The sequence below is a fragment of the Drosophila tropicalis genome, unplaced genomic scaffold (genome assembly GCF_018151085.1).
Source record: "Drosophila tropicalis isolate 14030-0801.00 unplaced genomic scaffold, ASM1815108v1 contig_867, whole genome shotgun sequence".
Lineage (NCBI taxonomy): Eukaryota > Metazoa > Arthropoda > Insecta > Diptera > Drosophilidae > Drosophila > Drosophila tropicalis.
The window spans coordinates 1298671-1312242 of NW_027173362.1; the positions used below are offsets into that span (position 1 = coordinate 1298671).

The following is a 13572-nucleotide window of genomic DNA, read 5'->3' on the forward strand; positions in this document are numbered from 1 at the left end:
GCCACCACTAGTTGTTGTTGTTGTGCCGGTGCCATCTGTTATATGAAAAAAAAAAAATATTTTGTAGCACAGAAAAATACTAGAACAGTTTTTTTGTATTTTGTAGCACAGAAAATCGGGAAAACGCATTATTAAAAGTTTATATCTGTTTTGCTCTCAGAAAATGATTTTGTCATTTAACTTGTCTGTGACTGTGTCGCTTTGTTGCTGTGTCGCTGTGTTGCTACGTCGCCCTGTCATTATGGAGAACCAAAGGAGCACCGCTAGCAGCAGCAGCAAAGTGTCACAGGCAGCAGCAACAAGCTTTGCATTTACAGTTTGAACATCATTGAGAATTAATGGCAATTTTTCCTTCTTATTTTTAGTTGATGGAACTAATAAAAACAGCAGTAGCAGCCGTCAACATCGTCGGCAACGTCGCCTTGTGTTAATATTTAAACAAATAGATGTTGTTGTTATTCTAAATTTTTTGTTGTTCGGTTATATTTTGTTGTTTTTTTTTTTGTATCGTTTCGTTTTTGAAATAAGTCTAGTCAACAAAGACCAAACCAACTAAAAGTAATAATAACAAATTCAACAAATAACAACAACTAACAAAACAATTTGCATAAACAATTAAACGACAAACCCATCAAGAAACAAAAACAATTGAGGCTTCAAAATGCGGGTGGTAGCCATGGTCAGTGGCGGCAAGGATAGCTGCTACAATATGATGCAATGTGTGGCTGAAGGACATGAGATTGTTGCCTTGGCCAATTTGCATCCCAAAGATAGAGGTACCCATCGCCCAAACTCCACTAATCATCCTGGCATTCCCGATTAAAGTTATCTTACATCTTTCGTTTTCATCTAGATGAACTGGACAGCTTTATGTATCAAACAGTTGGCCATATGGGCATTGAAATATTGGCCAATGCCATGGGCCTCCCATTATATAGAAGGGAAACCCACGGAAAGAGCACACAGACTGGCAAACAATATGTACCCACAGATGATGATGAAGTCGAAGATCTTTTTACCCTACTGGAAACATGCAAGGTGAATCTTTAGTTAGATTTTATATTCCCTAATCAATGAGGAGTGGAAAATGTCAAAGGCATTCGTTAGAAGGTTTCCCGCAGTTTATATAGATATATTCCCAATTTAAGGCTCTAAAAGTTAGACTTGGCTATGTACTTGTACATGCCGATTTAGTCCAATAAGATGTGGTTGGTGTTACTTTTCATGGTCTAACCTTTGTCAGAGGCAAAGAAATTTTAGGAATAACCCAACTAAATTTGTTTTCGCATCCTTGATAAAGTTGAATATGAGTTATTTAAAAACCATTGTTAGTTAGATCAGCTATCTATTTAACTATTCAAACATGTATCGTTGAATGAAAATTCTTCGACATTTTGCTTATTGCAAACAATACATTTATGTACTATATTCCATTCCATTTCATATATGTATATGTATGTATGTACATTGCACATTGATTGAAGATTGGAGGACAGCTGATTAAATTATTTGAGATTATTTACACATTGCAATGTGAGGGAATAAACAAGTCGAAGGCCCCGACAGACACAAAATTGACTTTACTTGATAGATAATTCATTTTATTGTTACTTTTGCTTTTGCTTGTTATGGCCATGACCTTGAAAAAAGAAGAGGGAAAAATGTAATTTCCATTCATAAATTGCATAAAGCAATTGCTACAAATTCCTTCCACATTAAAGTCATTATTATTACAGGTGATAACCTCCATAGAAGTTGGGGTAGTTTAACTTTTACAGACCAGATGGTCGGATTCTAGGAACAGTATTCCTATTTGTTTGACAAATGGCAGTGATTCATTGCTAAAATGTTCTCAATTTTCATTAGCCTTAATTTTTCAATTCGTTTGAATTTCGTTGACTGCTTTGCCAACTTAATGACTTGGCTGGACGATAGCTTTCGGTGTCCAATGGATGTGAAAACGGAGACCATTGCACAAATGGCAATGTTTGATCGAAAAGTGAAGTGATACCTTGTTTATCACGAACACTTGTAGCACCTCATTAGAGATATTATCAGCAATTACTATTGATTTAATCCCCATGTACTTTTGTTTATTTTAGTTTAGGGTATTGAAATTATAAATGACTTGAAATTTCTTACTTGTTATTTGTTATTTTTGTCTTTACTTGCTGCTTATCTTATCTTATGCGTACGCCTGGTACACGTGAAGCAAGCCTGGCAAATAGTTCATTTGTTTAGATAGTTCTTAAATATATAAATTAATTTATTAAATGATTGCAGTTTGATAAGCACAATGGCTCTTTAAGCTCTGCTGGCTTCGAATGCTTAAATGTTGCTCATTAAACTGTAAATGCCCTTGGCCTAAATTAACAAATAAAATGCAATTTGTTTACTTTGACCTATTTTAAAAAAAGTCAATTGCTCTCAAACCACATAAGCTTTCACCTTTCTAAACTGTTTATTGAAAACATGCGAAGTAACTCTAAAACTAGCCAAGACCTGGTAACATCATAATACTGTTGACCACCAAACTGTAGTCATAAAGCAATTATTTCGAAACATTAATGTAAACTATATTTATTTAAATACTCATATAATTTGTCAAAAATGGATATATATTTTTGATCCTGGCATATAACTCTTATATTCTGATTAGATGGAAATTGTTTTGGATTGAATTTGTGAATGAAACTAACATGTTTTTTTTTTAAATCTATACACTTTATAGCATGAACTTGGTGTGGAGGCAGTGGCTGTTGGTGCCATACTCTCGGATTATCAGCGTGTCCGTGTGGAGAATGTCTGCAGTCGCCTGAATTTAATATCCTTGGCCTATTTATGGAGGAGAGATCAGACTGAATTGCTACAGGAGATGATCGACTGTCATGTTCATGCCATAATAATCAAGGTGAATAGCAGTAGTACATATATGATGCAATAGATCTTTTGATAATAACTCTGTTGGATCTAATTAACAGGTTGCCGCATTGGGTTTAGTGCCCGATCGTCATTTGGGCAAATCTCTGAGAGAAATGCAATCGCATCTATTAAAAATGCGTGATAAATATGGCTTGAATGTCTGCGGAGAGGGTGGCGAATATGAGACTTTTACGCTGGACTGTCCATTGTTCAAGCAACGCATTGTCGTCGAGGATATACAGACAATCATCAGTAGTGCTGATCCCATTTGTCCAGTTGGTTATATTAATTTTACGAAGCTAACGCTTCAAATGAAGGATGCCAAGGATACGGAAATGGTTTTTGTTAAGAAATCATTGGATTATATAAGCGATTTAAACGAATCCACCTATAGTGATCTAAGTGATCCAGATTTCAGTGAGACCGAACTGGAAATGATTGAGAAGGAGACACGTCTGAGAGAATCCCTAAGTCAAAATGAATTGATCTCAAGGAGTAATTCGTTTGGTAGACATTTGTCTAGCGGTGGCGGTGGCGGTGGCGGCGGCAGCAGTGGTGGTGGTGGTGGTGGTATCGGTATTGGTGGTATTGGTGGTGGTGGCACCACCTCATCATCCCCCATACCCATAGTGACGAAAAGTGCCAGTGTGGATGAGCCGATAACAACGACGCATAGCTCATCAGTGAGCAATTCAAATTCGCTACTCTTGGCAGCTGGATCCATTCAATCTAGTTCTGCCGGAGCACTGACGGCTGGATCATTCGGTGGAATAGGAGGAGGAGCAGGTGGCAGCAGTAGCAGTAGTACAGCGGCTGTCTGTGGCTCCTTATCCTTGGCCATTTCATCGTTACAATTAAATACTGCCAACACCAATGCACCGGCAGCAGCGTCAGCTGGAGTTGGATCCGCCATAGCTGGTCAACCACTAAGTCCCTTGAATTATGTAAGAGAATTCCGTCCATTGGCCAATGTACCAAGAGTGGCCATCAATAGTAAGGGTTGGATGTGGCTGGCTGGTATTCAGGGTGAGTCCTCCTCATTGTACTTCACCATTGGCTGGTTTAATCGAATTTCCTTCTCTCCTCCCAGGCTCTTCCTCAACCTTAGAGGAGGCCGTACATCAGGCATTGGCCACCCTGCGTGATTTGTGTCTTACCAACAACTACGAATTATCGGATATATGCTATATCACACTCTATGTGCGCTGTATAAGTGAATATCCAATTTTAAATCGCATCTATTTGGAAACATTCGATTTCCATAATCCGCCCACAAGAGTTTGCGTCGAATGCCCACTCCCCGACGGCTGTCATGTGGTCATGGATGCTGTCGCCTATCGTCAGCCCTCGGCTGTCAATGCGATTATAATGGAAGAACGTGATCGTGATGGCGGCGATGATTCATCCATCCAGCAGCTGATCAATGGCAAACGTAATACCATGCATGTTCAGGGCATTTCCCATTGGGCTCCGGCGAATATTGGTCCATATAGCCAGTCAACTAGGGTGAGTTCTCTTGGAGAAAGCGAAGCGAAAGTTTTAAGGAACTTTAAGAAAAATCAAAAAGTTTAACAAACAGAATTGAGATAAGAAACACATTTCTTCGCCTAGAACTGGAATCAGAGTTAGCTACGGATAAAAGAAAAACAATTCTGCAGTTTGGTTTAATCTTGGAGTTTTAGTAATCGATGCAGTAGAAAAAGTTTTACAAGAATAAGAATAATACATTTTCTTTTTTACATTTCGTTTTCAATTCGGCTAAAGAAAACAGATTAGCTCAGAATCGTTATATTTTTAGCAGATGTTTTTGAAGCCTTATGAAAAGTATTCGTTTTCATACTAAACTGAACTATAAGAAGAAACTGCTAGCATAGGGAACGCCCCCTATCAAACCATTTCCAGTGATTTTAAAGGCCTTGATAAAATTTGATAAAAACATTTTCCCTTTTTCTTATATACAGATTGGAGATATAACTTATATATCGGGACAAATAGCTTTGGTGCCCGGCAGTATGACAATCATCGAGGGCGGCATACGTCCGCAATGCAAACTGACTTTACGCCACATTAGTCGCATTGCAAAGGCCATGAATGCCCAGGGACAACTGCGCGATGTGGTCCACGGCATTTGCTTTGTAACGCATCCGGCCTTTATCGGTGAAGCGCGACGTCAGTGGGAGAGACGTACAACCAATGCCATAATGGATTATATAGTGTTGCCGGCTTTGCCACGAGAAGCTCTGGTCGAATGGCAGGTCTGGGCCCATACCCATAATGATCGTTTTGATTGTAAGCTGAAGACATTTTGTCTGTTTTTTGCCCTTGCGGGTCTCCGTACTTATGTTTTGGTTTTTTTGATTCACAGATGAAGAGACTGGCTGTTCGGTGGGTGATTATACGATTTCGATACGACGCCGTTGGAACTATGAGAACAATTGTGCGGCCATTGTGTGTTATGTATCGACAGGTTTGGCCTCATCCACTACACAATTGACGCAATTAAGTGACGACATGTTGACCAATCACTGCCGTTTGGCTCAAAGTGTTAATGCTGAGCATTTACATGAGATTTTCACATATGTGGTGAATCGTTTGCTCAAGGATTATCCCATCAATAAGCAAAAACAGCAACAGCAACAAAAGGAGAAGGAACTTTTGGAAGATGATATCGTTGAGATACCTTCAAATGGAGGAGGTGAAGGAAGTGGTGGTAATGGTGGTAGTGTTGGTGTTGGTGGTAGCGGCTCTTCCCCGAATCCATTACCTGCCATACATTTGAAATTATTCTATCAAGTGAACTCATCGCCATCGACAGACTTGCTATTACAATCGCTGAACGACTTCCGTTTAAAGTGCCACGAAATGGCATCGATAGCTTACACAGTTCTGCCCGCCTGCAGTTTGCATAATTTTAGCACGTTCCTTTCCATCTGCGGAGTGAGGCATGAATAAGAGCAGACAAACAAAACATACAAAACAAAACAAAATCACAAACAAACAATTTGCTGCCACCGCACCAAAAAAACAAAAAATTTATTACATACAAAAAATATTTGCTTCTTTGTTGATAATTGTTGATAAAAAAAAGGGAAAATCCAAAAAAAAAAGATACCAACACCCAAACGCCTGTGTATTCTATACTCTCTCTTCCTCTCTCTCTCTCTTTCTCTCTGTTCCTATTCTACTCATCTCTGTACTCTAAAATATACATACATTTATATACATATATATATATATATACATACATACACTCACATATATATGTATGTGAAGGATAAACACAACACCAACAACAATTATATATACAAAAGATAATGCTCCATTTGTTTTTTGATCGACTTCGTTACAATTCTGTTACGGACCAAGCACCAAAAAACTAAAACGCAACTCAAAGTGTTTCAATTTATTGTAAAAAAACAAAAACAAATCAAACAAATCTTCTCACACACTTAAGCACAAACTTTGGCTAATCTTTATCTATATATTCGTATCTATATCTGTATATATATACATATACATTTATATATATATATATATATATATATATATATATATACCTGCATCTGCATACCTAAAATGAAGATCAACAAAAAATAACGATACTTTTTTTGATAACTTTTGACTATGACTTTTTTTGTTGTTTTTTTTTATGGTATTGGTATATAAGCCAAAAATGAGTTAAATTTACGTTTTCATTTTTTTTTTCTAATTATATTTATATATGTATATGTAAATTTGAAAGTTGGGCCAATTGTCTTTATTTTTCATTTCGAATTTGTTTCTCTAGCTTTTAATATGATCGAAAAGTTACTGTGCTTTTTTTTGGGGACGGGGGACGGGGTGGGAATGAGGCTTATGGCTAAGTTGGCTTTTTGCTGAGTGGCAGAGGGGTTGGGGGTTGGTAGTGCTGGGGGTTTTGATTATACTATTATTATATATTGTTATAAAAAATATACACAAATATAAATTATAAAAAAAAAAAAACAAGCAGAAAAGAAAACCAAAGAAATCCTAAACTGTCTTTTTATTTAACCAGCATTTGTGAAGGTTTATTTATTCTTAACGGCCAAATAGGAAAAAATCCTATGCAATTTTGAATATACATACATATGTACATATGTATATGTATGTATGTACATTGAACAGTAACGCCCTGATATCAAAAAATTCGCGTGACAAACACATTTTTCTTGAATTTTTCATTTCTTAGAAGAAGTTTTGAATCATTTTATGTTAATTTACTTTATTGTTATTATAAGTCTAGGATTTAGTTGTAAAATATCAACCTAACTTTGTTTTACAAGCACTGACAAACTAAGTCCTTCGGCTTACAATTAGACGAAAACAACATCAATACACTAGTCTGGGATTTTAATCCGGATCCTCGTTGTTCGGTTGCCTAAACACTGGGCCATTTAGACAACTCATCTACCGAGGACAATTGAAGTGAAGCATGTAACAAGTGTTTTAACCTGTAACTTATTAAAAGTGTAAAATGAATGTTTCACGTTGATTTATATGGGAAAAGTGGTTTTACTTAACGAAGAAGATGCTTGAACGGATTGTGTTCGTTAATCGAGAGTCCACTGTATGTGTACATATGTATAAAGTCTTAGTCAAAAGGATCACACCAAAAAGCGTCAAAACTATTTCAAAGCACAATCCGTTTCCTTTCCGAGTTGTGTCAATTCCTTGACTCGAGAAATGCGTACAAACATAAATAATTCCTTCTGTATAAACGTTTTGTACATTTGTACATACATATGTATATTCTTTAGAAATCTAACCAAATACCGATTTCTAAAGAAAAAACATTTACTTTCACGGAAATATGAATCGAATTTTGCTTATAGAGATTATAATGATTTTAAAATTTGAAATGTCGATTATCATTAACAAAAGTCAATGGATCAATTTGATCAATAGCTCAACTAACAATAAGTTATAGCATTTTGTTATTAACAAATAGATATAACATTAAACTTTCAGTTATAATTCAAAATACATATCTAGAATTGGTCTGTTTCAATTAGAGCTTGAAATGTCTGGAAGCTGCCAGAAAATTATTTGCAGATCTTCGAAATTTCCTGAATAACGGTTAACTCCCTCCGTTTTGTTTGTTCCTCTTGATCTTGAAATAAACAAAGACACGTCAGTGGTTTGGGTCTCAGTAAATGGTACACGCATTTTCATCATCCATTTAAAGAAGGGAAAAACGAATAATACCGAATTTCACCTTCTTCGATGCATAATACAAATATTATGTATGTAAATACATATCTACATACATTCATATTATGGCCGAACATTACCTTCGCAACTGTCTTATCACGAATTGTTTGACAAAACTAGCGACAAATGAGAAAGAGAGAGCAAGAGAAAGAGAGTCTTAAGAGCGAAGAACATTCCAGCTTTGGGTGGGTGTCTCTTTTGCAAGCAAATGAACCGCCAATCACAGAAGTGCACAATACTGACGTGGTCAACACGTCAGTCGCATGGGGCATAAATAGCCGGCAGTTGAGAGAGCAAGAAATCAGTTTCAATTTAAACAGCAAAGGAATAACATATAATACAAATGTACAAAGAATAAACGGATTATTATTTACACACATTTTATAAAAGTGCAAACAATAAACAAACGAGAATTCCATTACAAATACCGCGACTGAAACAAACAAATTGTTAAATTGAAATTTTATTTTATTTTAAAATTAACGCCAAAAAGACATCAAAGACTTATATATATACATATATATATAGAAGAAGCAAAGTGACAATTTATTATTTATTTAACCATACTTCTAAATAGTTAATTTAGTAAAAGTAAGTACAAACAAAAGTTAAAAATCAGTTGCGAAAGCAATCGTTACACAGCACTTATCCAAAGATAGTAACACTGACGTGTCCCTTAGGATTCACTGTGTGTAAAAGTGTGTGTATGTGGTTTTGTTGTTAATAGAGATGATGGTTTCTCATTAGACGTGATATTTCGAAGCAGCCAAATAGCTATTATAGCTAGATAGATCAACTAGATTAAAAAATTTCATTAAAATTAAAATATTTAACAAAATTTTCAAATTTACTGTTGATATAAGAAAGGGAAAGTAATAGTTACTTTCGTCTTATTGCAAGCTAGAAAAACTAAAATTACAAAGCGATCCTACTTCAAATATAAGTGAAATTAGCCAAGCAAATATTTGAAAACTTAATTTAGGGTTTTAATAAAGCATTACGTATAGACCTATAGGCAAAAGAAATTTGCACAATCGCTGTTTCACAAACTGCGACTCATAGTGACCAGTCACTATGTCACCTCTATTGAGTTAGCGCTGAGAACATGAGAGCCGGCATGTCAGATTTCTATCGAGAATGTATCGAAGTTCTGCACATCTCCAAGTCGTCATAAAACATTTGAACAAAAAAGAATTAAGTTGTAGAAAACTGTGCGGAGAAAGAAACATAAAAAGTGAGTTAAATATACAACACAACAATTCGGTAAAGAGCATTAATAATGAGTACATAGCATGTTAAAAAAAAGGAAACAATTTAAAAAGAATTATAGGCATATAGGGGCAACAATTGAAGGCAAACCAAATGCCGCCATGTTGGCAAAAGTTTTTACAAAAAGAAAGCAAGGAAGAGGGAGAGCATTATGCCGCAAAGGAAGTAAGAGCACGTGTCGCCAAATTTTGGCATCGATATTAACCAATATCTCTTTCACCTAATCGTATTTTACGGTACTGCCTAGGTTAAACAAATTTTCATACATATTTAAGAGTGACGAATATGTGTGAAATTAATTATTTCTCTATGCCCAGCAAGTTTATTAACTGCAGCACACATTGGGCACACATTTAAAAAAGGAAAGAGAATTATCCTACACCAAACTAGGGCTGGCAAAGTAGTAAGTTTGTTTAAACTGATTAAACAAATTTAAATAAAATGCCAATGCAAAATATAAATGCGCCTGCGCTTATTTTTTTTTTCTTTTTCGTTGCTTTTTATCTCTGACACCCTGCAATCTTATATGTCTTTCTCTTTCACTCTGCCTATTTCTGTGGTGTTCAATCAGCTTTGTCCACGTCATTATATGGCAGATTTGTAGGAAGCTTTCAGTTTTCTTGGCTAAAGTACACGTCAGTTAAACAAACAAAAAGTAAGCAAGACAAAAAACAACAATTTAATAAGGCTAACCCCAAAATAATTGAACTAGAAACAGCTGTGTACATATATATGTATGTACATATGTAGTTGTAGTTGCCACTAGAAGAAACTTTCTCTAAAAGAACCCTAAAAAACCAGTTTGTTGCTTTTGCTGTTCTGTTGCTCGGTCTGCTGCTTTCTTTTGTATTACCGGCATTTATAGTCGTTAAGCCAACTTGAAGAAAGAACCAGAAAAAATTGTTACACGTATACAAATTCACTGTTAGCAATAAACGTCGACGTCGCTGTCGGCGTCGGTCAATGTCAGCAGCAGCGACAGCTTCATTTTAATTCTTTAACATTCGTAAAAAAGTTAGCCAGTGGAGAAGACGTGTCTGTCGTTTTTCTCTCTCGCACATAATCCCGGTTAGAACTTTGCAGGTTGGTTGGTGTTTTTTTGCCCCCTTTTTTTTGTGCGTGTGTTGGTGAAATTTTGTAGAATTTTTTATTCGCACTATAAATTTAAATCAAAAAAAAAAAAAAAAAGTATCACGGTTAACGGTACCTGTTGACATATTTAAAACGCCGACGTGTCGTAAAAGAGAATGGGAGAGAGAGGAGAGGTTTTTTTTTAGGGTCTGTGCGAGATTGTCTCTGTGTATGTGAGTGTGTTGGCGTGTTTGTGTGCGTGCCATCGTACGCTGGTGTTGACGTGTCCAATGACAAACTTGGAAAAGGAACAAACATATGAGGCTGGGCTTGTCTAGTTTTTACTTTGATTAGCAATTATTTATATGTTTCTCTCTTTTTTTGCAGTTTTTTTTGTGTTGAAATTAAGTGAAAGAGTTTGACCATGAGGTTATGCATATTATTGGCTATTGTGGCCTTTGTTGGCCTCTCACTGGGTGAGGAAAAGAAGGAAAAGGATAAGGAACTAGGCACAGTAATTGGCATTGATTTGGGAACAACATACTCTTGGTAAGTAAAAGAAAACGCCAAAGACGATTTTCTCATTGATTAATTTTCGATTGAAATTTTCATCTTTTCGTTAACAGCGTTGGCGTTTACAAAAATGGACGCGTTGAGATCATTGCCAATGACCAAGGTAACCGCATCACTCCATCTTATGTGGCATTCACCGCCGATGGCGAGCGTCTGATTGGTGATGCTGCCAAGAATCAGTTGACCACCAATCCAGAGAACACAGTGTTCGATGCCAAGCGTCTGATTGGACGTGAATGGTCAGACACAAATGTGCAGCACGATATCAAATTCTTCCCCTTCAAGGTTGTCGAAAAGAACTCCAAGCCCCATATCAGTGTTGATACATCACAGGGAGCCAAGGTCTTTGCCCCAGAAGAGATCTCTGCTATGGTTTTGGGTAAAATGAAGGAAACCGCTGAAGCCTATTTGGGCAAGAAGGTGACCCACGCTGTTGTTACTGTCCCAGCTTACTTCAATGACGCCCAGCGTCAGGCCACAAAGGATGCTGGTGTCATTGCTGGTCTCCAGGTGATGCGTATCATCAATGAGCCAACAGCTGCTGCCATTGCCTATGGCTTGGACAAGAAGGAAGGAGAGAAAAATGTCTTGGTCTTCGATTTGGGTGGCGGTACCTTCGATGTCTCTCTGCTGACAATTGACAACGGTGTGTTTGAGGTTGTTGCCACCAATGGTGACACTCACTTGGGTGGTGAAGATTTCGATCAGCGTGTCATGGATCATTTCATTAAGCTGTACAAGAAGAAGAAGGGCAAGGACATTCGCAAGGACAACCGTGCCGTTCAGAAGCTGCGTCGTGAAGTCGAGAAGGCCAAGCGCGCCCTTTCCGGATCCCATCAAGTGCGCATTGAAATTGAATCGTTCTTTGAGGGCGATGACTTCTCCGAAACCTTGACCCGTGCCAAATTCGAGGAATTGAATCTGGACCTCTTCCGTTCGACTTTGAAGCCAGTGCAGAAGGTGTTGGAAGATGCCGATATGAACAAGAAGGATGTGCACGAAATTGTCCTGGTCGGTGGCTCTACTCGTATCCCCAAGGTCCAGCAATTGGTGAAGGACTTCTTTGGTGGCAAGGAACCCTCTCGCGGTATCAATCCCGATGAAGCTGTTGCCTATGGTGCTGCTGTCCAGGCTGGTGTTCTGTCTGGCGAACAAGATACTGATGCCATTGTTCTGCTCGATGTCAACCCATTGACCATGGGTATTGAGACTGTTGGCGGTGTCATGACCAAGCTCATTCCCCGAAACACTGTCATCCCCACTAAGAAATCGCAAGTGTTCTCGACTGCCTCCGACAATCAGCACACGGTGACCATTCAGGTCTACGAAGGTGAACGTCCCATGACCAAAGATAATCATTTGCTGGGCAAATTCGATTTGAACGGCATTCCTCCAGCTCCACGTGGTATTCCTCAGATTGAAGTTAGCTTCGAAATCGATGCCAACGGTATTCTCCAAGTGAGCGCTGAGGATAAGGGTACCGGAAACAAGGAAAAGATCGTCATCACCAATGACCAGAATCGTTTGACGCCCGAGGATATTGATCGCATGATCCATGATGCTGAGAAATTCGCCGATGAGGACAAGAAACTCAAGGAGCGTGTCGAATCGCGCAATGAACTGGAATCGTATGCCTACAGCCTGAAGAATCAAATTGGCGACAAGGACAAACTCGGCTCCAAACTGAGCGATGATGAGAAAACGAAACTGGAGTCGGCCATTGATGAGTCGATCAAATGGCTCGAACAGAATTCCGATGCCGATCCCGAGGAGTACAAGAAACAGAAGAAGGATTTGGAGGCCATTGTCCAGCCTGTGATTGCCAAGCTGTACCAAGGGACTGGTGGAGTTCCTCCCACAGAGGGTGGCAGCGATGAGGGCGACCTCAAGGATGAGCTGTAAATCACCGTCACACGCGCGGCAGGGGGCAAAGCGAAGAAATGAAAGAAAACAAAAGTAGACTGATAACAAATTTAAACAAAACCAACAACAGCAACAAAATAGTAGACACCCCCTCCCCCCACCACCACCTTAGAGATCGGCAATATATATACATTTAAATAATTTTTTTTTTCTTGAAAAAATTATATTTTTTATTTGTAATTAAAAAAGAAAAACAAAACTATGTATATGTATATCGATCACCACACCATCCATCCCATTCATCTGTCAAGAGATCAGAATGTGTTGTCACCCTCACACATTCCTCCATAAAAAAGCCGCTTCGTAACGCTCTCTCTCTCTATATATATCTATATATACTTTTTTTTGTCACTCTTACTGTTTATGTTTTGGCGTAATAACTGTATAGTATATTTTTCCTCCACCCCCCCACACACACACACACAAAATGTTGAGGAAGAGAGAAGTTAACGAAACTCAATAGCCACAAAATGTTATATGTATAAGACAAATCCAGCAACAAATTATAACTATAATGATAATGGTGATGACGATGATGAAATGAGGAGCAGCTGCGAAGCGAAAAAGAAAAGAAAGAGTAAA

At 37.8% G+C, this 13572-nt stretch overlaps 2 protein-coding genes across 5 annotated transcripts; both read left to right on the top strand.

Annotated features, from left to right (window-relative positions):
• Nucleotide 1: 1 nt before the first annotated feature.
• Nucleotides 2-5890, top strand: LOC137583514 (uncharacterized). 2 transcript variants are annotated; one of them, XM_068298569.1, is made up of 8 exons: nucleotides 2-137; nucleotides 366-776; nucleotides 854-1038; nucleotides 2732-2911; nucleotides 2982-3948; nucleotides 4013-4428; nucleotides 4884-5211; nucleotides 5288-5890. In XM_068298569.1, the coding sequence occupies exons 2-8, from the start codon at nucleotides 662-664 to the stop codon at nucleotides 5872-5874; spliced, it is 2778 nt and encodes a 925-aa protein (XP_068154670.1). In that variant the 5' UTR covers nucleotides 2-137; nucleotides 366-661; the 3' UTR covers nucleotides 5875-5890. The 2 variants fall into 2 exon arrangements, with proteins under 2 accessions (XP_068154670.1, XP_068154671.1); XM_068298570.1 differs by lacking the exon at nucleotides 2-137 and having other exon boundaries at nucleotides 250-776.
• Nucleotides 5891-8729: 2839 nt separating this feature from the next.
• Hsc70-3 (heat shock protein 70 cognate 3) lies at nucleotides 8730-13418 on the top strand. 3 transcript variants are annotated; one of them, XM_068298270.1, is made up of 3 exons: nucleotides 8730-8745; nucleotides 10882-11043; nucleotides 11121-13418. In XM_068298270.1, the coding sequence occupies exons 2-3, from the start codon at nucleotides 10919-10921 to the stop codon at nucleotides 12967-12969; spliced, it is 1974 nt and encodes a 657-aa protein (XP_068154371.1). In that variant the 5' UTR covers nucleotides 8730-8745; nucleotides 10882-10918; the 3' UTR covers nucleotides 12970-13418. The 3 variants fall into 3 exon arrangements, with proteins under 3 accessions (XP_068154371.1, XP_068154369.1, XP_068154370.1); XM_068298268.1 differs by lacking the exon at nucleotides 8730-8745 and adding an exon at nucleotides 9266-9388; XM_068298269.1 differs by lacking the exon at nucleotides 8730-8745 and adding an exon at nucleotides 10415-10506.
• Nucleotides 13419-13572: the final 154 nt, after the last annotated feature.

Coding starts and splice junctions, on each gene's coding strand:
- LOC137583514 (XM_068298569.1), top strand. CDS start 662: ATGCGGGTGGTAGCCATGGTCAGTGGCGGCAAGGATAGCTGCTACAAT. Junction 1,039..2,731: donor CCCTACTGGAAACATGCAAG/GTGAATCTTTAG, acceptor TACACTTTATAG/CATGAACTTGGTGTGGAGGC. Junction 3,949..4,012: donor GTGGCTGGCTGGTATTCAGG/GTGAGTCCTCCT, acceptor CTCTCCTCCCAG/GCTCTTCCTCAACCTTAGAG.
- Hsc70-3 (XM_068298270.1), top strand. CDS start 10,919: ATGAGGTTATGCATATTATTGGCTATTGTGGCCTTTGTTGGCCTCTCA. Junction 11,044..11,120: donor TTGGGAACAACATACTCTTG/GTAAGTAAAAGA, acceptor TTTCGTTAACAG/CGTTGGCGTTTACAAAAATG.